Below are 25,328 nucleotides of genomic sequence, written 5' to 3' on the forward strand. Positions count from 1 at the left end.
AGCATTCTTCACAGATATAGAAAAAATAATTTTACGCTTCGTATGGAACCAAAGAAGACCCCGAATATCAAGAGCAATTCTAGGCAACAAAAACAAAATGGGAGGCATTAATATGCCAGATATCAAACTATACTACAAAGCTGTAGTAATTAAAACAATATGGTATTGGCACAAAAACAGGAATATTGACCAGTGGAACAGATGTGAGAATCCTGATATAAAACCATCCTCATATAGCCATCTCATCTTTGACAAAGCAGACAAAAACATACGCTGGGGAAAAGAATCTCTCTTCAATAAATGGTGCTGGGAAAACTGGATAGCCACCTGTAGAAGGCTAAAACAGGACCCACACCTTTCACCTCTCACAAAAACCAACTCACGCTGGATAACAGACTTAAACCTAAGATATGAAACTATTAGAACTCTAGAGGAAAAAGTTGGAAACACTCTCCTAGACATCAGCCTGGGCAAAGAGTTTATGAAGAAGTCCCCAAAGGCAATCACAGCAGCAACAAAAATAAATAAATGGGACATGATCAAACTACAAAGCTTCTGCACAGCCAAAGAAATAGTCATGAAAGTAAACAGACAACCTACAGAATGGGAGAAAATTTTTGCATCCTATGCATCCGATAAGGGACTGATAACTAGAATATACTTAGAACTCACGAAAATTAGGAAGAAAAAATCAAATAACCCCATTAAAAAGTGGGCAAAAGACTTGAACAGAAATTTTTCTAAAGAAGACAGAAGAATGGCCAACAAACATATGAAGAAATGCTCAACATCTCTAATCATCAGGGAAATGCAAATCAAAACCACAATGAGATATCACTTAACCCCAGTGAGAATGGCCTTTATCAAAAAATCTCCAAACAATAAATGCTGGCGTGGTTGCGGAGAGAGAGGAACACTCCTACACTGCTGGTGGGACTGCAAACTAGTTCAACCTCTGTGGAAAGCAATATGGAGATACCTTAAAGCGATACAACTGAATCTACCATTTGATCCAGCAATCCCATTGCTGGGCATCTACCCAAATGATCCAGTGACACTCTACAAAAAAGACACCTGCACTCGAATGTTTATAGCAGCACAATTCATAATTGCAAGGCTGTGGAAACAGCCCAAGTGCCCATCAATCCAAGAATGGATTAATAAAATGTGGTATATGTATACCATGGAGTACTATTCAGCTCTAAGAAACAATGGTGATATAGCACATCTTATATTTTCCTGGTTAGAGCTGGAACCCATACTACTAAGTGAAGTATCCCAAGAATGGAAAAACAAGCACCAGATATATTCTCCAGCAAACTGGTATTAACTGAGTAGCACCTAAGTGGACACATAGGTACTACAGTAATAGGGTATTGGGCAGGTGGGAGAGGGGAGGGGGGCGGGTATATACATACATAATGAGTGAGATGTGCACCATCTGGGGGATGGTCATGATGGAGACTCAGACTTTTGGGGGGAGGGGAGGAAATGGGCATTTATTGAAACCTTAAAATCTGTTCCCCCATAATATGCCAAAATAAAAAAAAAAGTAAAAAAGAATAAAAAATAAATAAATAAAAGAACTTGTATATGAATGTTCATAGCAGCATTATTCGTAATAATCAAAAAGTGTACCCATGTCAAATTCTGACTAAAAACTAAAAAACAAAAAAAGAAGAAAAAAATAAAAAAAATAAAAATAAAAAAAAGTGGAAACAACCCAAATGGCCATCAACTGATGAATAGATAAATGAAATCTATACAAAGTAATATTAGTTGGCAATAAAAAGAACTGAAATACTGATTCATGCTATAACATGGATGAAACTTGAAAACATTATGCTAAATGAAAGAAGTCAGTCACAAAGGATCAAATATTGTATGATTCCATTTGTATGAAATGTCCAGTACAGGCAAATCCATAGAGACAGAAAAGACTTTGGGGCTGAGAAGAGGGAGTGTGGGAGAAAAATGGGAAGTGACTACTAATGGACATGAGAGTTTTTTTTCAGTATACCAAAATTATTCTAAAATCAATTTTTATGATAGTTATACAATTCTGTGAATATATCAAAAATCACTGAACTGGTTAAAAAAAAAAAGCAATAGCAATCTCTCAAAACTAATTAGTTTATGCAAGCAAACCATGTTTCTTTAAAAAGACTTGCACACTTGCCCAGATACAAGGATTTTTAAATCTAGCACATTTATACAAGCAAAAAAAAAAAAAAAAATTGCAGTCATCCAGTTCTTCAGGATAGATGTGTAGGCTATTATTCCTGTTGTGTTTATGAGAACTGAAATTTTGACTGAATTCATTACAGTTTTTTACTTCAAAGGGAAAAGATCATCAGGCTTTAGTAGATCTCCCCGAGTTTTTGGATCAAAATATCTGGTCATCTGAAGAGTGATTCGCTGGCAAGCAAATAATTAGCACATACTAGCTGACAGTCTCCAGTCACATATGCAAGACTTCACAAAACAACAGAATGCCTTTGAGGAGTTCAGTTTGGGATTGTGTGCACTACGTGTTTTCATCTCACAGAAAATTCATTCCAAATAAAGTAAAAATCGCACTGCTATAACATCAAAGAAGAGGACTAAACAAAGATCAAGTAAAGGTATTTGGCAATCCATTGCGCCAGTGGATAGAGACACAAATCTCAGTTTTGGCAGCTGTGTTCGTATACATTCTAATCCAGGCCAAATATTCGGACTCCTTACCAAACTCAACACCATGTGACTGGTGAAGCTTCAGCATAAACACAGACAGTGTTATGTATATGGGTTCCTTTTGCAGCCTGATATTTATGTCTTGGAAATTAAACATGCATTTATGCAAAGACCGAGTATATCAGTACATATGTACAATGTTTAGAGACTGTCTTCTTGCCAGCACTGTACTGTACTCTGGGGAATTAGAAACACATGACAATATTGTACCTATTTATAAAAACATGCAGAAGAAATAAAATGCCTTTAACTATTGTTATAATGCCTCTTAACACATATTATTTTCCTTCATAATCTTAGCCTTAAACACACTATAAATTATTTAACCAAATACACAAATATTAAAATTTAAATTTGCTTTTTTTCCCCTTGTGCTTCTTCTATGCACATAACTCTAAGTGACTAAAAATGGATCAGGAAGCCAGATTTCTCTTTTTCCATCCTAAGGAGCTCTAGCAACAATTCATTTCATGGACAGGAAAAAATATTGGCTCTTTCTTACATTTTTGATATCCAAAATTATCCATGAATGCAACTTTGGGGACTCATTTGAGATAATGGAACTTTTTGCCTTATCCACTAATGTCCTGGAAACCACAGCCCACGGCCCTCACTGAGGTCAGAATTAGAGGCGACTACTTGGGAAGATCATATTTTCTTTCAAGAAACCCTCAAATCCAACACTTTTATCCGCATGTGTCAGTCAGAGTTTCTAGCCGCCAACAAACGAAATCAATTCTGGTTAGTTAAGCAGAAATGGAACTTATAAAGATGTTAGGGAGCTCTCTGCATTTGTGGGAGGGCCAGAGATCCTTGTTTGGAGGCTGCACAGTCAAGAATAACGCTCCAACTCATACCGTTGGATTAACTGCCAGCAAAGACACCACTGCAGCCATTGCTGGCTGAGCTAGGACAAGACTGCTAAAATCTCAGCCACAGACACCTCCAATAAACTGGTCGCATCCACCACTGTTCTCACTAAAGTGGATCCCACGGTGCTGGAATCCCTAGCTTCCAATTCAGGCCTGGAATGGCTGCAACTGACAGGTGGCATTTGCATCCCATGCCTGCCCCACTAACTTCAAGAATGAGTGGGAACATTGTTTTCCAGCTTCTTCATAGAACATGGGCTCTAAAAAATTAGGGGAAATGTTGGTCAAAAGTACTGGGTGGACTAAACACCCTAAAATAGTCAACACAGTTTGAAACAAACAAAAAAAAAACCATTGATTTTCAGATTATTTAACTATTTGTGAACAGTGTCTTTCCATGCAGATTTGCAATCCTCCCCTCTACCTTCTAAGGAAGCCAGCATCTTAGCCAGCTCAGCCAGCCACTGCTTTGTTGTTGTTTTCCTTTTTTGTGTTTGGTCATGTTGAGGGGTAGAAAGGAGAGTAATGCAAAATAGGATTTGGGCTGGCAGCTGAGGACAGTGAGAGTGAGGGAAGAATGAGAAAAAAATAGAAAAAAATGAGCAGCTTCAGTGAAGGATAGAAGATTTGGGGAAAGGCTTGCTCTGTGTTCTAGAATATAATCCCCCTTTTGTTGCTTTCTCAAAACAACTTTGATAAACACCAGGAACTGCTTCTGAGGCCCTCAGGAGCTGGGTCTTTGTTTCTTTAGGATGCATTACTATGCTGCTATGCTGAGATGGGAGGGGTTAAATTAGGTTATATTTTTATAATCAGAAACTAAAGGTAATTTATCTTTCACAAAACAAGATGTGTAGGGGTGTCTGTGTGTATATGCGTATTTCAGGCTACTACTGGTATTTCATTTTTAGAAAGAGCTAAAGATGTTCAGGAAAAGATTTCTTTCACTTCAGCCTTGACCCAGGGGCACTCTGATCTATCCCAGACTTACACAGTGAGAACCTACTGTTCTAGTCTGACAATAGGAACTGTTTTCTCCCAGTCTTGAGAACTTCTATCCCTACACCATTTGGCTGGAAAACTGACCCCAGAAGTATTACTACTACTTCATCTAAAAATGGAAATTACTTGTTGTCAACTCTTATTGGCTCCATAGTAATAATCCAGTTGTAATTCACTGTAGCCTGGAGCAGCTACAGCTAACCCAGAAACTCCCTGTTGTTTGACCCTGTAGCTTGCCTATTTTACGACTGCAAGTATACCATAATTATGTACAGGGCAACCACCTCCCCCCTCCACAAACCACAACTGGCAGCAGCAGCAACAATAACTTTATGGAAACCCTTCTAACTTCAGAAGTCAATTTACCAGGAAATAACAACAGATGAAGCCCAAACCTCAGTGAGACTATCTCTGCTGTGAAGCTTTTGTTACTTTTCATTTGCTACTAATGAGTGAGGCCATGATGGGCACTGAATACCCACATGCAGTAATCTATGTATCTGAGAACTCTAAGGCCACATGCAGTATACTCTGTGTAAAGTGAGGGACTAGATATTCTGCATGGGGAATTCCATGGTCAGGATTTGCCATTTTAGCTAGCCACTGTGGTTCTATCAAGATATTAAAATATGAGCAAGGTGGGGTGGCTTACGTCTGTAATTGTAGCACTTTGGGAGGCTGAGATGGGAGGATCACTTGAGCCCTGGAGTTCAAGAACAGCCTGGGCAACATAGTAAGACCTTGTCTTGATAAAACATAAAAAAAATTAGCTGGGTGCTGTGGCGTGCATCTGTAGTCCCGGCTACTTGGGAGGCTGAGGCAGAAGGATTGTTTGAGCCCAAGAGTTCTGGGTTGCAGTGAGCCATGATTGTACTACTGCACTCCAGTGTCAATGACAGATCCTATCTCAAAAAAAAACCAAAACGATATTAAATATGGCTCAGAATAGGGACAGTGATTTGTATAATGTTTACCCATGTTATCTGTCTCCAGGTTAAATAGTATAATGGATTATATTAACCATTTTCTTCCCCTGGATCACCACGGATATACTTTTCCTGGATTTTACCTCCTTCATTTCCTTCATGAATACAAATCTATAATGGTGGCTTTGTATATCCATGTCCAAATGGCACATGATGTCTGACACACTCCTTAACTCCACCCCAGGCATCACTAGTTATAGGAAAATGAAATTAGTTCATTCTTGTTTACTGTTTACCTAGGAGTTAGTATTAGCTAGAATGATGTGGATTACATCAACATTAGTCTTAATTTATGAATTATTAAAGCCTTAGATTGAGTCATAGTAAATTTGCAGGAATAATATTTTAATTCAGTATTGTTTGCAATCAGCACAGAAATGATGGAAAACCATTTTATGATCAGGTATTTTTTGAGAAGATGTCATTTTTAGTATAATAACTAAAAATAATCTCTCTAAATAAGATGAATTTTGTCATGTTAACTAAATAAAAGACCCATTTTTTATAGATAACAGAAAACATGACTGCCAAATTGTTATTCCTACATTAGGAGAAAAACATACTAGAAATTACCATTCTGAAGAAATGGAGACCTGATGAAATACATGCAAATATCATAGTCAATTATATACTGAAAATGATATATTAATAAAGGACTGATCTTGGCTGCTTTTCACATTAGTATGAAAAAATCATTTGTCTCAAAAATGATAAAGATCCTTAAAAAGAGAAAAAAATCATAACACAAGTTGCAGCGCATGAGGGAAAATAACACCTCTGATTTATCTTCTACCGATTGCATTATACAAGGAAATTGCTGGTCAGTATCTTCTTTTTTTTTGCCAATGCAAAAAAATTATCACTTAAAAATTGGCCAGGTGCAGTGGCTCATGCTTGTAATCCTAGCACTCTGGGAGGCCGAGGAGAGCGGATCACTCAAGGTCAGGAGTTTGAAACCAGCCTGAGCAAGAGGAAGACCCTCATCTCTACTAAAAATAGAAAGAAATTAATTGGCCAACTAAAAATATATAGAAAAAATTAGCTGGGCATGGTGGAGCATGCCTGTAGTCCCAGCTATTCGGGAGGCTGAGGCAGGAGGATTGCTTGAGTCCAGGAGTTTGAGGTTGCTGTGAGCTAGGATGATGCCATGACACTCTAGCCCAGGCAACAGAGTGAGACTCTGTCTCAAAAAAAAAAAATTAATATATATCCTTTGTCATACAGATATATGTATATTTGTTGGGTATATACCAGGGAGGGGGATTTCCAGGTGATAGGATATGTGTATGTTCGTTTTAGTAGAAAATGATGAACAGTTTTCAAAGCTATTGTATCAATTTATACTTTTACCAACAGTGGATAAAAGCTCCAGTTGTACTACATCCTCTCCAGTATTTTTACTTTGTAAGCAAGTCAAATCTTTGATTTTAGCCATTCCCTAATGACTATTAAAGTTGAGCCACTCTTTACAGGTTTAATGGCTATTTTATATCATTCTTTGTGAAATGCATTTATAAGACATTTTCATTTTTTTTCCTCCTGGGTTGTCTGTTTTACCCAGGGACAAGAACAAACTGGAATTAATGGTCATTCTACATAAGCCAGTGTCCCGACCCGCGGGACCTTCTGTTACTCGCGGGGCGAGGGGGACCGTGCCTGAAAGAGATGAGCGAGAGAAAGAAACGAGACCAAGAGAATGATTGTCAAGGTCTACTTTACTTGGATTTTTAGTAGGTTTTATATACAGAAAACAAGGAAGTAGAAACAGAAAAATAGAATGGGGGAATAATGAGGCTTTCCTGTGGGCTGATCAGCCCCAATCAGCATCCCAATGGCACCGGAAGCTCTTTGTGATGGATCCCTCAACCCCAACCTGGCAGGGGGTTGGGAACAATTGCAGGTGGCATGCCCTGGAGCAAGCATGGCATGGAATGCATTCTTCTTGGAACTATAGCTGGGGGGCTGGGTGCTATTTTCCCGGATGAGGAGGCCCATGCGTAGGGCAAGTCGTAGGAATGTGAAGGGTCTTAGTCTCCAACAAGCCAGGCATATGTTTAAGCTTTTAAGTTCACAACCAGTTCAAATGAGTTAGGGTTAAATAAATATTGGGGTTTTTTTCTTTTAATGCAAAGTAAGTCTGAACTTATTTTTTCAGCAGAAGGGCTTAAGTCACTACACACCAATATACCTCCACAGTGTGGCTTTGGAGGGTGATTGGTATAAGAATTGCTGCATGACTGAATGATGAGCCAGGTGGGAGACACTTAATGTTTAAATCTATACTGGATTCCTAACCATTACTGGAGGCCAAAACATCACTTAAAATACAACATGCAGGCAATTCTTTGCCAGAACTGCTAGAAATAGGTGGTGGGAAAAATTATTTGCTAAGCCATTTGAGACAGGAGATGTGAACATGAAGGATTGTGCTTGAATAATTATAGATGATCTCTAAATGGCTTTTCACAAGGGAAGTGATTGCAGGACTTCTGTTTGACTAAGTTGAGTATGAACTTTTGGAATCAGAGACGAGGCTGACTTCTGCCGAGAATAGTTTTCCTGGGTCTTTCCACCCTTTCTTTCTTCTGAATAAATATTAAACAAATATGCCAATATATCAGTTTGAAGTGACACCAACATATTAGCTTGCTTGGGAATACCACATCTCTCTCTTCCACATGTACCAAGTCTAATGTCTTTGGTTTTAGATTAGCACACACATTTTTTTAAGAAATATATAATGTTTTCTGTGTATGTTTACAAAAATAATACTGTGCTATGGATCAAAAAGTCTTGACCAATTTATACAGCCATTAACAGTATATTGGTGAACCTGTGTCCTTACACTTTGATATTAATATTTTAACATTTGCTGATCTGGTAGACAGATTGAAATATGACTCTTTTGTTTTATTATGAATTTATTTAATTATGAGTGTCTTAGAATATCTTTTCATTATTTATTGATCATTTCATTCTTTTCTGTGAACTATCTGTTCATGTCCTTTGGCCATTTTTCTATTAGATTGTAGACTCATTGATTTGTAAGAGCTCCTTTTCAAAGAAGGAAATTACTTATACAGCTATAATGTTAGTTGTAGGTATTACACATTAATTTCTAAGTTTCTCATCTGTTTTTGATACTAGATATAGTTGGTCCTTTAGATCTATGAGTTCTGTATCCGTGGGTTGAAAATACTTGGGAAAAAATAGTAAAAATAACAATATATCATACGACTTTTAGTGGTGAAAAAAATAATAACAATAAACAATTAAAATAATGCAGAATTTAAAACAAAACAGTGTAAGAACTATTTACACAGCATTTACATTGTATTATTATAAGTAATCTAGAGACGATTAACTATACAGGAGGATGTGTGTAGGTTATATGCAAATACTACATCATTTTATATAAGGGACTTGAACATTCACAGATTTTGGTATCCATGGGGGTCCTGGAACCAATACCACACAGATATTGAGGGACGACTGTATTATCATATTTTCATGTAGTGAAATGTGTCATATTTTTTTTTTGAGACAGAGTCTCGCTTTGTTGCCCAGGCTAGAGTGAGTGCCGTGGCATCAGCCTAGCTCACAGCAACCTCAAACTCCTGGGCTCAAGCAATCCTTCTGCCTCAGCCTCCCAAGTAGCTGGGACTACAGGCATGTGCCATCATGCCTGGCTAATTTTTTCTATATATATATTAGTTGGCTAATCAATTTCTTTCTATTTATAGTAGAGATGGGGTCTTGCTCTTGCTCAGGCTGGTTTGGAACTCCTGACCTCAAGCAATCCGCCCACCTCGGCCTCCCAGAGTGCTAGGATTACAGGCGTGAGCCACCGTGCCCGGCTCATATTTTTATTTTATGCTTTCTGACTATAGATGTTTTTACTGTGCTGCATTCAGAAATTGTGCTTATTTTTTTCCGTTTCCTTCTTTTGGGCAGGTTGAACCCCTCTGTAACAGAATTGAATAATCATTTTAGGTTCTCACAAACTTTATATTCTACCTTATCACCTTACCACCAATTTCATTGTTGAGATTGCCATTCAATAAATATCAACTGAGACCTATTATTAATATATGCCTATGCCTGTGCTAGAAATTGGACATGAGAAAAACCACTAGCTAGAGAAACATAGTGAAATACAATTTACATTGAACTAAACTTGCCCTTTATTAATTTTGTGAAAAAGTACTATTTAGTAAACCATTTTCTTCTCATTAGCTTTTAAGATGTAAAATATTGTTTGCCTCATAAGATATTTATAAATATTTTAAAAATTATTTTCCACTCCATTCCTATTCCTAGAAATAGTTAATGCCTTCTTATGTCATTCTTGTTGAATGCAAGACAAATGCTATATTTATTAGTGTAGAGGTTACACTGTCATAGCAAGAACATTTCTTTTTAGGTAAATGTTCTTTTAGGCAAATGTCAAAACTGAGTCACATTGCCACAGTCAGCTCAAAGTAAGGCTGAGAGGTCTCACGTCTACCTGGACAGCCACATATTTGCTAAAATGTCAGTGGGTTCTATTGTTAAAAGGAATTAAGGGACATTAAATACTAGGAGATAGAAACTTCTGCCATAGCCCATTTGTGTGGTAACTCAGCTATCTCTTTGTTTTTCTCATCCCACATGAAGGACATACTCACCTCATCTCCAGAGATAAACAATATAGAATCCAATCCAGGAAGTACTTTGGGCTCAGAATCTAGACTTTCTACATAAGGCAAAGTTCTTTCCATTAGTCCTCATGGGGCTTCTTCTGATTCAGTGACCTCTAGGCTACTAGATAATTTAACTGCCACTTGTACTGATATGCAATGGTATATTAGGAATAGAATAGAATGGAAGGAAATGGAATAGAATCAGGATAATTGCAACAGAAATTACTACTTGGAAAAGAGAAGAATGGGAAACACAGAGAGTCGTTGTCTGTAACTATGCTGAATTAGTTGGGCAGAAATTGCAAAGACTCCTACTCTAGCAGTTACTTGCTAGTAAGTAACTTGACGTAAATAAGTTACTCAAGCAACTTGGCTCTGCTCCTTGGGAAACTCTCTTGTCCACTGTCTTTTTGATCTCCTGGCTTTGCCCTTCAGGATATACTTCCCTGTCCATAATCCTCTAGGGCACATCTATAGTGCATGTTGGAAGGTATACCTTCTTTTCCACTTTAGATGTGATCATGAACAAGGAATTCTAGGTCTTGAGCTGAATACAACACTTCTAGTTTCTCAACTTTCTGCTGATTCAGGGTTATGGTCTTAGGAGATGCCTTACAATCAAATAATCGCAAGCCTTTGTCAACTAGGTTTGAAGTTCTTTGGCAATAAAATTTGCTCAAAAACATAGTTGACTCCTGGTCTATTTGGTTCCAGGCAGCTGTGTATGAAGAAAGCACAGCCAAAGGCTTTATCTGTATATAACCCTGACAATGCTTCATCACTCTCTCCCTTGAGTTAATAGCAGCTACACTGAGTGGGAAAACAACATCCTTAATCTGATTTTGTATCTGGATTGGTTCCCATTTCTGGTTGGGAATACTTAAGGGAAGGTTCTTGAGCAAGATCCTGAGTGACAAGTTTATCTACTGTTAGTTTGTTTATAGAAACAGTTGGCTTTTCCAAGTTACTAATCCCTCAGTCAATTTAGATTGCCTACCACCTGCTGAGAATAGAGCAGATTCATATTTCTTTAATTTCTGCATGAAACTGATTAATTCCTGCCTTACTTCATCTCTCTTTTATAGCACATTGCTAAAAGCAGCAAGAAACAGCCAATACACCTTAATGTCCTGAAGTTTTAGGACCCATTTTTTAAAGAGGTACAGGCTTGGTAGGCACATATCTGCCTTCTTAGTTACCACTGGTAAAAGTTTTACAGTTTTACCATGGAAAGGATTACTGACTTTTTAGCTTACAATATCTATTATATTTACTGCCTTTCAGCAAGTCTACCATTAAGGCAGGACCAGAACATTTTTACAGTAAAACCCCACTTCTGATACTAGTTTTTATATTAATTAGGATACAGGATAAACAGCTGGAAAATGAGACTCCGAAATACACTGGCTCAAATAAAATAGAATGTTTTTTTGTTTTGCTTATCAGTGTTAAAATGAGTACATCTAGTCATAACAGGGAAGCTCTGCCATCTGCTAGCTGTGCAGATGTACTGTACTTTGAGTCTCTGAACTCAAAGTGACTATTCAAGCTCTCATCATTTGAAAGGGAAAGGGAATAGAAAATGGTGGACAAAGAGCTTTCTTTTCAAGGAGGTCATGAGAAACTTGACCTCCTAACTCAAAGAACTTCTGCTTGCATGCCCTTGGCCACAGTTTAGTCAAATGAGCACACCTTAACTACCAGGGACACAGGGACTGTGACCTACTAAGATATGCAGGCAGGGTTTCTTTTACTAAACAGGAAAAGAGAAGATTGGGTAATGGAGACCATTTAACAGGTATAGATATCACATTAATATATTTTGTTGTTTCTTGCTTTAAAAAAAATTTTTTTCACACCTCTTTGGGGGAAATGGCATGCATACTTACAAACAACAGTTTTTGCTCTCAAATTACATACAAAATTATGTGGGACAAGCCTGTAGTCCAGCCACTTCCGTCTCTAGGCTGAGGTCAGAGGACCGCTTGAGACTGCGAGTTTGGAGGCTGCAGTGAGCTGTGGTCACACCACTGCACTCCAGCCTAAGATCATTATTCTGTGACCATTTTCCCTATACACCCTTCTGAGATTGTGGCAGTTTTGGTGCTGAAATATGGAGTGATTTGTTCCCATATGAAATTCCTTGAGAAATATTTATAACTGTGTTTGGTGTCAGTCTCTTCTCTTTAGGAATGACAGCATATAGGAAGTTATGTGGACTCTACAGAGCCAGTTAGGCATATAAATTTTCTGTTCTGAGTAACTGATTACTTCTTGGATTATGAAAGAAAGAATAAAATGCAGACACATGTAAGTGGCTGATTCGAGGATTATAAAATAAAAAGATGTTTTCTCTCATGTCCTCAATAAAAGTTCATGTGAAATAACGCTTGGCCTTATAAAACATGACCATTTTTGAAACACTTTTATAATACATTCAGAAGTTGAAATCTCAAAATAATGATTTTTCTTGATCAAACCTGGGATGAGTTATATCTACCAGTAGAACCCTGTTGGCTAACTCTCACTGATGATGAGCTGAGAATATTATCATTCTAGCAATGTCCTTACTGGATCTTTGAATATGTAAAATCCATAGACATCCTGTGACAGAGAATAGAAAAATACCACTCTCAAAAACCAAAGCTCAAAGTAATCTTATGAAATTAGATCATTAGTTCAAAACACTTTGTTTTTTATTAAACTCAACTGAAATATCCTACCAATTCCTCCCTTGTCTCCATAATTATCCCACACATAATTTTGTATTTCAGGTAGTATTACTATAATTATGCAGACAGCAACTGCCTTATACAAGCCCAGTGTGAGAGATTTCTTTCTGCCCAAATGTATAGGATTGTCAGGTTAGGACAAAAACAGCAATTTACGAGGATTAGGAAAGAGATGAAATGTTGACTACATTTTCCCCCAGCCACATTTACTTCTATTTTAGAACCGAGGGTCTAGACTTAAGGTAGGATAGAAGAGAATGGGAGAATTTACCAGCTTTGCAATATATCAAATTTTACCCAATATGACAACTGACTAGAATACTAGCTTTACTGTAGACCTCTCAACCCAGGCAGAATAACATCCCCCCAAAGACGTCCACATCCTGTGACAAAGATGTCTGGAACCCGTGAATTTTACCTTACATGGCAAAAGGACTCTGAAGATATGATTAAATTAAGGATCTCGGAATGAGGGAGATTTATCTGGGATTATCCCATGATGCAGTAATCCACTGGACCCAATGTAATCAAAAGTGTCCTTATAAGTGAAGCAAGGAGGCAGGAGAATCAGAGTCAGAGAAGGAGATGTGACCTTCTGCTTCTGAAAACAGAAGCCAGCTAGGAAGATAGATACTTTTGAAGATGCTATTTTGCTAGCTTAAAGATGGAGGCAGTGGACACAAACTAAGGAATGCAGGCAACCGCTGGAAGCTGGGAAAGGAAAGGAAATGGGTTCTTCCCTAGAGACTCTAGAAGGAATGCAATCCTACTGACACATTTTAGAATTCTGAGCTTCAGAACTGTAAGATAATAAATTTGTGTTGTTTTAAATCATTACATTCGTGGTCAATTTTACAGTAGCGGTAGGAAATTAATACAACTAGGATTCAACAACCTTGATTTTAAGTACAGAATATCAAAATTGTCCTTGTTTAAAAACATTTCAAAGTGTTACCTTATGTACATGTTTGTGTCGATATATTTTATATCTGTTAAATAATTAGTTCTATTTTATGATACCAGAATATGGAAAATTTAGCTAATTCAGAGTTCTTATTTGGTCTTTATGTGAAACGCTATGTAAAAATAAAATAAGGAAGCTGTACTCTCATGTGGTATCCTCTCATTTTAGCTTGTTTCCTTAAAATTCCACTGTAGGAACATACTGCTGTGTTCCCATTTTGAAAACTAGTTATCAGGTTAGGGATTCTCAGCTTTGGCTGAGCTACTGACGTTTTGGACTAGACTAGATAATTGTTTATTGTGTGTGGGTGGGTGATGTCCTGTGCATTATAAGATGCTGAGAAGCATCCCGGGGCTCTATCCATTACATACCAGTAGCACCAGATGTTACCCAATTGTAAAAAACAAAAATGCAGCGAGACATTGTCTATTGTCCCCTAGGGAGCTAGTTAGGACCTCCAGCAAAATATGGACTAAAAGAGATGAGAACAAACATCCATATTTTTCCCAGATCTTAGTGGAAAACATTTGGTATGTACAGTTTGCTTTTCCACCCTCAAGTGTGATGTCAGCAGTACATTTTTTGTAGATACCCCTTTTAAGATGAAGGAACTCTCATTCTTTTTCTAGCTTGATGAGAGATTTTATTAAAAATGGTTATTGAATTTTATTAAATGCTTTTCTGTATCTATTTGGAAGTTCAGGCCGGGCGCAGTGGCTCATGCCTGTAATCCTAGCACTCTGGGAGGCCGAGGCGGGTGGATTGATTGAGGTCAGGAGTTTGAAACCAGCCTGAGCAAGAGCAATACTCCATCTCTAATATAAATCGAAAGAAATTAATTGGCCAACTAATATATATAGAAAAAATTAGCCGGGCATGGTGCCCCATGCCTGTAATGCCAGCTACTTGGGAGGCTGAGGCAGAAGGATTGCTTGAGCCCAGGAGTTTGAGGTTGCTGTGAGCTAGGCTGATGCCACGGCACTCACTCTAGCCTGGGCAACAAAGTGAGACTCTGTCTCAAAAAATATATATATATAAGTTCATATGGTTCTTATCTTACAGTGTGTTAATATGGAAAGTTGTTAGTTAATTTTTAAATGTTAAAATGAATTCCTGGGATAAAATCCAGTTGGCTTTTATAACATATATTGCTAGATTTGATTTGACAAACTTTTAAAAGTTATTTACATCTACCTTAAAAGTAACCCTGCTTTTATTACCTTCTTAAAGTTTGATAGAAGTCATCAATGAAGCCCAATTAGGTCTAGAATTTTTACTGTCAGATGTTTAACTATAAATCAATTTCTTTAGAAAGAGAGTGTGTGTGTATTGCTACTTAGTTTATCTGTATGTTTCTTCCTGAGTTAGCTTTAGTAGTTTCTGTCTCCCAAGAAATTTTCCCATTTCATAAATGCCAAATTTATTGGCACAAAATTCTGATTGTTATTTTTTTAATGTCCATAGATTCTGTGGTGGTATGCCTATTTCTGATATTAGTAATTTATGTTTATTGCTTTTTGTATATTAGTCTGGCTAGAATTTTATTTTATTGATTAAAAAAAACTGGATTTCATTAATTTTTTTCTAATTTAAAAATTTTTCTGTTCCTTATCATTCCCTTCTCTGTGCTTATTTGGGTTTAATTTGCTCATCTTTTAATTTTATAAGGTAGAAGTTTAGATCATTAAGGGCTTTTATCTAAAGTTAAGATTTAATACTATAAATTTCCTTTTAAGAAACAAGTTAGCTGTATCCTGCATACTTTGATAGGCTGTGTTTTAATATTTATTAGCTAAAAACATTTTCTAATTTCTCTTGTGATTTCTCCTTTTACCCAAATATTTAGGGATTTGCCAGATAGGTTATTGGTTTCTCAATTAATTCCACTGTGATTGCAGACATAGTTTGTATGATTTCATCCTTTAAATTTATTGGCATCTATTTTATGGCCCAGAATATTTTCTTGGTGAATATTTTTAGTTCCCTTAAAAACCAAATATGTTTGCTGCTATCATTGGTGGACTATCCAATAAATACCAATTAGGTTAAGTTGGTTGAGAGTGTTGTTCAAGTCTTTTAGATCCTCGATGATTTTCTTCTTATTCTGTCAGCTACTGAGAGAAAAAGAATATTCCAATAAGAACGTTCCAATATAATTCCGTGTATTCTCTCACTATTTTTATAGTTTCATTTTCACATTTAGACTTTTGAACTATATGGAATTTCCTGGCATACATAGTAAGATATGGATCCAACTTTTTATTTTATTTCTTTTAGTATCAAAGTATTTCATTATTAATATTTTATTTATTTATGTTACAAATGAATAAGCATTAGCGCCATCAAAGAAAATAGAAAGTAATTTTGGAACTTTTATATTTATTAATTAGGCTGTATGAAACCACATTTCAAATCCAAAAGACTAATTTCTATGAGAAAGTACATAGTATTGAAGACTACACAATATCATAGAACAATGGAACAGTCTCTAAAATAATTTTCTTTTATCTTCTGAATATTTCCTTTTTAGAAGTAGATTGTTTTTGTTTTTCTTTCGTATCGATTTTACATGTGTTACAGTGTGTCTTCAAGCCATATCAGCTTTGGATGTGAAATTAAAACACCAAGTAGCTGACCCTTCCTATGTAATTTTACAAATCTTGTTAGTCCCTTCTTCCCACCAAGTGCCTTTCAGTCTACTAAGCACAGGGCTCACAAGTCCTCTTGGAATTAGCTGCTGCAGTTGCTGGTAATTTCTGCGACGAAGCCCAAATGTTCAGGCTAGACAACACTGCTCAAAAAAGTAACAATTCTTTCCCATAGTCATTGTGCTGCTGACGCTGCTGTCTGCTCAGTTCTTGTCATCTCTGCCTCTGAGGCCCTGCGTTTGGGATTTGGAAAAACAATCTTCACACCCATCGGGCTTAACAGGGCAATTCTGTTTAAGATGAAATGTTTTCTAGTCCGGTAGTGACAGCAGGAGAGAGCCCTACTGAATCTCCCTGCTTCTTTAGACTTTAGCCCACTCTGTCACGCATGCTCCCCCATCAAGGCCTTTGTACTTGGTACTCCTTCTGCCTGGGTGTAACCACGAGGTTCACTCCCCACCCTCTGCTGCTTCACTGTTTCAGTCTCACCTACTCAACGAGGTTTCCCTGACCATCCTACGAGAATGACATACTGCACCACTCTCCACTTAGTATGGTCGCTATATTTTCTCCTCCATAGAACTTATTTTCTAATATATGTTATAATGTATCTACTTGTTGATTTTGTTTTTCTTGGTTTCTTACCTGGAATATAAAATCCATAAAAGTTGGGATTTTGTTTCATTCATTTTGGATCCAAAATGCATAGAATAGTGCCTAATGCTGAGTAGATGCTAAATAAATATTTACTGAATGAACAGTACCTGGAAGTATAGCTTATTCCAGCTTCCTTGCCATCCACTCAAGCTTCAGGACCTCACAGGACCATTCACCATTAGGCCATAACGGGACTGGGCCACTTCTCCGTGGCAGGACCCAATTTGAAACACATGTGCCCTTCGTTTCCCCAGAGAGAAGGTAAGAATTCCTTAGGTCACTTCCCTGCTCCGTTTCCTCTTTCCATGGAAGTGTAGCTTCCCTTCTTCAACAACCTACCCTCTACCCCACTACCAAAGTCCTTTCTCCCTTATTGGGGCTCTAGATTCTGTCCCAACTCCTGTCTTCTGGAGGCCCATGTTTCATATGTGCTATACAATATTTAAAATTTTTCATGATTATCCAACCATGGAAAAGTTATTTAATCTTAACCACTTAATGAGGATGAATTAAGAAATATTAAATATATAAATATGTATGCATAAAAGTATTTAACTTTAAAATTAATAATGTAATTAACTCCTACCAAATTTGAATAAAATGTCACAACACAAAACCTTTTCAAATAGAGTTGTTTTATTATTGAAAAACAACATTACTGGGGTTTTTCTGTATGTATCATTTGTGATATTAAACATGTACTGTCAAATATATATATCTAAGTGGAGAAGAATACAATTTATTTTGTCATGAAAGAGCTGTGTTTTCAAAGGCTTTTAAAAAGGTAAAAATGAAAGTTCCTCTTAAAAAAATGACACTTAGAAATTAATGGCATCAAAGTCACACTCACTAAAGGAGGAAAATAACAACCAATTTTAAAAGCCATCTTAACATAAACTTTACTGCAAATATACAATTCTTTTAAACACAGTATATAGAAAAGAGAATAACCTCTAAGACATTACAGCTTTCTTCTCTGGTATGTCCAAGAACAAATTTGGCTAATGACTGCTGAGTTATAAAATGTCCTACCTGAGAAATCCCTCTAGATTGTGCATAGCCTTTTACTTTTAAGAGGTCCTATAAAAAGATATAAATCAGTTTCTAGAAGAGCTACTATTGCCCTATGACAAAAATTTATTTTAGGTTATTTTAATACATTAACATAAGGAAATTCCAGTTTAAAAAGCATTTCAAACCAATACGAGGCATTCAAAAATAGCCATTTGGTTAAGGTTAATTTTTTAAAGCTAAAAAAACAAACAAAAAAGTCCCCCCCATCTCACCCCTCAAAAAAAAAGCCAGCGGTGGTACAACTGCCCAATTATGTTTGTTTGTTTGCTTTTTACAAAAATAAATTTACCACCTGCTGGAATTCCAGCCTAGGAACCAGCCTGTGAATGTGGGTGGCTCATGGCCCTGTTTTATGATGACAATTGGTGTCCTCTTGTCTCTTCCAGAAGGGTCTGTCTGAAGGTACATCTTGGCTAAAAGAGTTGCAAAAACATATAAATTCAGTTAGCTTTGGCTAAACTAAAATAACCACAGAATTAGAATTCTTCCAGTAAAAGTAATAAATTTTCATTGCTCTCAAGTAGACAAATATAAACAATTTCTTTTTGATTTCTCTCATCTGCTATGGAAAGCATAATGAGTCTCATTAATGCCTGAAAAAAATTCAAAACTTTATGGAATTATTTTGATGGCATAATCATTGCTATACTTTAAATAAAAAGAAAATTGTGCCAGAAAGAACAGCATTAAGTTAAAAAAAAATCTAGGCTCTCACAGTTATGGAGGTTTTACTCTTCTCATATTAAAACAAGGGCTTAAGTGAATTTAAGTTTATCAGAATGAATCGATAAGATTATATTCTAAATTAGGTAACAAAACATCTTTTTCTTGTGCACATTCTGAAATTCTTCAGTTTAAAAAAATGCCATTACTTTTTAGTTCTGAAGATGAAAGCTAAGCTACTTCTCAGTTTTGATATATATTTTTGGAAGATCTGGTGGCAAAAAGCAGTCAGGTTACTGACGTAATTGTCCATGGGATCTTACCAGACTTCAAAGATTCTGTTTTCTCAACTTCATTAGCATCTTTTCCAATCCAAATAAATATCTGAAAAATGAAACAATAACAACATGTACTGTTTTTGGAGTGTTGGCTCAGCGCTAGGCCCTATGCAAAGTTCTTCACTCACAAACAGACACACACACACACACACACACACACACACACACACACACACTGCTCATTCAATCTTTACAACAACCCCAGAAGTTAGGGAGGTGGAGGTGGAGGCCCAAAGAATTCTAATCATTTCCCCAATGTTTACACTTGTCAGGAGACACCTAAATTTACATCCAGTTTGACTCTAGATTTCACACTCTGACACTTTATGTTTACATGGTATTTTCTAGTTTGTGAAGTGATCTTTCACGAAAACAACAGATTGTCTAATTTTCTGGCATCTGTCCCCTGGGATGGGAAAGCAGTTAAAGGAAACCAAATATTTCCCCTCAAAATATACTTTGACATATTTTGAGATGGCTATTCAGGGGCCTGAAAACAGAAGTAGACCTGCAAAGCTGGCTTTCGTGGGGGAGATTTGCACCTGTAAAGAAAACCTGTATTGATCCAGCAGGGCTTTCTCTGAGGTCCTCCCTTGTACAGATCTAGGAAAGATTAACTGAGAGTCTGACACCTTTAAAAGTCTGAAAGAATCATTTCCCATGTATTCTCTAAGGGTTGCTACCTGTGAGGTTTCATCTGTATAACAAGCCCACCCTAGCCAGGCCTCCTCTTCTCCCCATCCCATAACCCACCTCGCCACACTCCAGGCCCCTCTTGTTTCTGTAACCTCAAGCTGGTGTAAAAGTATCAACCATCTGGCCATTTCTTTTGAGTTTTTTTTTTTTTTTGTGTGTGTGTGTGTGTGTGTGTGTGTGTGTGTGTGTGTGTGTGTGACATAGTCTCACTGTGTTGCCTGGGCTAGAGTGCCATGGTGTCAGACTAGCTCACAGCAACCTCAAACTCCTGCGCTCAGGCAATCCTTCTGCCTCAGCCTCCCAAGTAGCTGGGACTACAGGCATGTGCCACCATGCCTGGCTAATTTTTTTCTATATATTTTTAGTTTTTCTATATATTTTCATTTATATTTTTAATTTCTTTCTATTTTTAGTAGACATGAGGTCTTGCTCTTGCTCAGGCTGGTTTCGAACTCTTGACCTTGAGCTATCCACCTGCCTCAGCTTCCCAGAGTGCTAGGATTACAGGCGTGAACCACCTAGCGCAGCCTCTTTTGAGTTTTCATATTTTGTATGACTCCTGTGCCTGGTAAGAAATTTGTATGCCTTTGCTCCTATTCACCAATCTGCCTCATGTCAGAGGCAGTGACTTTTCAGGGAACCTTTAGGGGGGCCAAGGGCCTTGGTCCCTTCAGCAGCATAGAAATGCAAATGAAAAGTATGATTTTAAAAATGAAACCCAGTACCAGAAATATTCTCAGGTATCCATGACAGTAGAAACAACAGAGTTAGGGTGGAATTTCCCAAACTCCTTCAACTACAAATGAGAATAGTTAAATACTTCTGAATAAGGAAATGTAACTCATTTAATTATTAAACCCACAAAGGTGTTTTATTGACATGAACTTTTAAATCTCATATCAATATGATCCATTTACTTGGGAAGAATCTGAGACTAGATCCTTAATTCAAATAAGGCCATTGTAGACTAGAAGCTAAGGTGTAATATAACTAAATGGCTTCTCGATTAGGAACAGACCTAAAAGTAACAATCTCTGCACTTGACTCCAAGACTAAGCCTAATTCAGATAAGCAAAGCATTTCATACTTGTTCTATACGATTTAGTTCACAACATATTTATTTTTCCTTTCACTATTAATTTACATGCACATTAAAATAACTATAAGATGTGGCATGTGGAATCATCAATTGTTTCCTCCAAAATTAAGATATATATAAGAGTAACATATTTTACTATGTAGATTCAAAACCATTCTGTTTCTTCCCCAGGGAAGGGGTCCCCTATGACTACTTGTCAATTTCAAGAGAAATTCTGAATATTTTTACCCCAGTGGCATTGTACACATTAATGCACTCATCAGTTAAATGAATTATGAATAAATTAGGAGTGAGGGAATTTTACAAATAAAAGGTTTTTTGGCCAACAACTGAAAAGCCAAAAGTGGAAGCCATGGAATTATTTCCACAGTAAGAAATCAACTTGCAATATTTATCAATTTTATTTTTTGCCAAACTCTTGTTTCCTGAGTTTCTTTTAAATACAACTTAAATCTCTAAGCCCATTTATTATTAGACTTGCCATTTCTCAAAGCAGGTTCTGTCAGTTCCCAACTATAAATGCATTCTCTTGTGAACAAAGTATAGTTTTACCTGTTCCCAAGCATCTAGTAACATGACATCATCTTCTGCTAAATCATCCTGAGTGAACTCTCCTGGAACCTCTTCAATCTGAAATGTATGAAAAGTTTTATGGCCAAACAGTAAAGCAGTAATTTTTCTAATATACAGGATATAAATGCCATGTATTATTTTAGAATACAGTGAAAATAAAATACGGTAGTCATTGTTTTCTTCCTTTTTAGGTAATAAACATTTAACTAATTGTTCATCTGTTTAATTTGGTATCACAAACTAATGGTATCTTATTTGGCTAGCACAGTGCTTTATATTGCACATTGAATTTATGAATTTAAATAATTCAAACTTAAAGCTGTTAGAACCTTAGATTATTCTGAGCCTTGAGAGGAATGTGACTATGTATGGCCTGAGTCATGAGGCATGCAGCTGCAACTTCTGCCTTTTTTTTTTTTTCTGTAAATTATTATGAAAACCAAACAGTGTCAGAAATAAGAACCTCTCAGATCACTACCCTTCCTCCTGGAGTAATAATCTTCCTTGGAATGTTGCAAACTATAATCAATCAAATCACTACAATGAATGCACTGGTTGTGTATGAAAAATGTTGTAACCCTGCTAAAATTTCTCTGTTTCTGCCTGTATCAGGGAAACCTTAAATTCACTTTGGAATTCTGACCCCATTCGTTTGGAGTTGCTGTTTCCCAAGTGGCTAATCCTGAAGCTTTGTACTCAAATAAATTCTATATTTAATCATATTTTCTGAATATCATCATTTAAGCTTGATACATTTGAATGCCCAGGTAGGACATATATAGTCTATTTGCCCACAATTCTCTGTACTTCCAGTTCTTTATGACAAGTTGATTCACAGATTTATGTCATCTACATGGTCCATGAAGACATTTTACTTTATGGCCTGAGAACAAAATTGTTTTTCATTTTGTAGGCCCAGATTAGTTTTAGCAAGTCAATAGGTTTGGTCATTTTAATAAGTCAACAATTTTCAAAAAGATGACATTACAACATAACATTGCATATGCAAAATTTCATGATTTTTATTTTTAATGGGTTAAATTGTGTTCTCTATAGGTAACATTAAAAGGTAATGGGGAAAGATAGTTTAATCCACCCAATGCCAATGGGCATGCGTTAACTTATAGAGAATTCTGGATGAAAACAACCTCCCTGATCCATAGGCAGGAGTTTGGATTACAGTTCCCAGTTCTTTACAGGGATGCCTCCCTCTGCCATCTGATTTTACAGTGCAGTTGAGTAGGTGGAGGTGACTGTGGCCTTGGCCATGCCATATTAGCAAATGTGACTCAGTAGGGCCCTTATTGTGTTCCTTGGCGCTTTCACAGGAAAAACATGCATAAACCCAAACTGCAGCCTGAAGGAGAACCTTCCAGCCAACACCAGCCTAGATTAACCTAGTCCCAGGCAGCCTGCAGACCTCTGAGCATGACAATTCATGATTGTTGTAATCTGATGAGATTTTTGAGACTATTATACAAAACAAATAAATAAACAAACAAAAAAACCCCTGACCATTTAAAGGAAAAGAAATTTGTTCATATTATCTTTTTACAGGATATGTACCAATCAAATAATGATTTTTTTAAAAAAACAAAAACCTTAAATACCACTTACTTGGTGCCAGGTGCTAGTATAATCTTTTGTATGCAATAACTAATTTAGTATCAGCAATAATCCTATGAAGTAGGTACTACGACTATCCTCATTTTACAGTGGAGAAAACAATGGTAACCAGCCACTTTAAAGGCAAACAGCCAGTAAGTAATATCACCAGGTAAGTGGTATCACATAGGCAGACTGGTTTTAAAAGCTGTGTCTTTAACTAATAGGTTCTGCTGCCTTTTATGAATCTACACGTGTAAAGCTTGCTTTCTCATAGCGATTATAAGATCAAATACTTATTAGCAACAATCTTTTTCCTTTAACTGTGAAGGTAGCAGAAGGTGCTCCATATATCAAACAAGAAAATGAGTAGGTATAGAGGAAATGTGTATTTCTATTAAAGGCTAATATATGTGCATAACAAAAAGCCAGATAAAGACTAACAGATTTTTTAAAAACCTGACTGAGAACAAAGCCTAGGTATTTATTTTTGTAAAATTTATCTTTCCTAGAAACAAATACCTAATGTATAGCAATATTAGCAAAAAATATTAGTAAGAAATTATAGAAGCATATGCTGAAAAATGAGTTGTTTAGATGCAATATCAAATTAACAGTCAAAACAATAAAACAGCAGATTTTTCCAATGACAAATTTACAAAATACAGGAAATTCAGGGATTTCTGGTAAAGTAGGTGAGCAAATTGTGCCCAACAACCAAATATTTATCTCAATGCACTATTTAAATCTTTAATTTTTAGGTCAAATCACTTATAAGCTTCAAGTGGGGCTTATACATGAATAGTTTCTTCATCAACAAATTTTATTTCTAGTAATCAAAGAACCTGAGGAAGTACATAGGAAATCTTCTTGCACGTGTATTGAAAAATGAAGTTTGCATTCACTAAGGCATGTTGACCAAATCTGTAGGTCAAATTTTAAATGAAAAAGCAATTCATTCTTTTTTGTTTGGTTTTTTTTTCAGTGGTATTTAGGCTGAGAAATTCATTCTTTAATGAAAAATTTATGAAAAGCCTACTATATCAAACAGAGAAAGAAGAATTTTTCTGGTAAACTGTGGTGAAGGGTTGTGGACCCAGAGGGTATTTCAGAGCCCAGTATAAAACCACTCTTGTGCTGTTATGGATTGCATGTTTGTTTCTTTCCCAAATTTTTATGGTGAAGCCCTAACCCCCAGTGACATGGTAGTAGGAGGTGGGGCTTTTGGAAGGTAAATAATTTTAGATGAGGTCTTGAGGTTGGTCATGTGGTTATCAGAGTCCTTGTTAGAAGAGAAAGGGATGTTATGCTCTTTTGGTCATGTGAATATACAAGAAGGCTAGGAAGTGGGCCCTCACCAGACACCAGATCTGCTGGTGCCTTGATCTTGGACTTTCCAGCCTTCAGAAATATAAGAAATAAGTGTTTGCTGTTTAAACCTCCGAGTCAATGCTATTTTTCTTATAGCAATCTGAAAGTTAAGACATTTACACACATACTTCTAATTTTACTTCTTACTGCCCAGAAGTCAAAACCTGCTAATGACTAAAATACAACATTCCTGTTGATTCCAACTAATTTACAGGTGTATAAGTAGCTCTCCTCTGTGATTTTGCCCAATGATGATAATATTTCCATAATATTTTTTTTATTCAGTTGACACAGTAAAAATTTTGATTCCCCTGGGGAAATTACATGTAAAATTTACATAGTTTGATCACAGACAACTATTGCTGCCCGCAGAAAGTGTGAAGTTATTAAATTAGCAAATCTATTCACATACATTTTCATACAGCATCTACGGCATGCTGACATGGATGTAAAGTGGCTGATATTTTTAAGAGTAGCTCAATTTATAAAATTGCACTACAATTTTAAGGCTTTCATATCCATTACATCACTGACCCTTAAAACGACCCTGTGTAGAGAAAAGATTGTCATCCGTGGTTGGCAGGTAAGCTGAAACTGAGAATGAGAACAGTGACACCTCTGGAAAGTGTC

General features: G+C 36.6%; 1 protein-coding gene across 1 annotated transcript in view; it reads right to left on the reverse strand.

The window, feature by feature from the left end:
• Positions 1-18,244: 18,244 nt before the first annotated feature.
• SCIN (scinderin) overlaps positions 18,245-25,328 on the reverse strand; it is a 72,139-nt gene continuing 65,055 nt past the window's right edge. The window contains exons 14-16 of the mRNA XM_012757169.3: positions 21,702-21,779; positions 19,340-19,400; positions 18,245-18,766 (exon numbers count right to left, since the gene is read on the reverse strand). Of these exons, the coding sequence (XP_012612623.1) occupies positions 18,639-18,766; positions 19,340-19,400; positions 21,702-21,779 (267 nt within the window). The 3' untranslated portion in view covers positions 18,245-18,638. The remainder of the gene's footprint in view (positions 18,767-19,339; positions 19,401-21,701; positions 21,780-25,328) is intronic.

This window comes from Microcebus murinus, chromosome 9 (assembly GCF_040939455.1).
Source record: "Microcebus murinus isolate Inina chromosome 9, M.murinus_Inina_mat1.0, whole genome shotgun sequence".
Taxonomy (NCBI): domain Eukaryota; kingdom Metazoa; phylum Chordata; class Mammalia; order Primates; family Cheirogaleidae; genus Microcebus; species Microcebus murinus.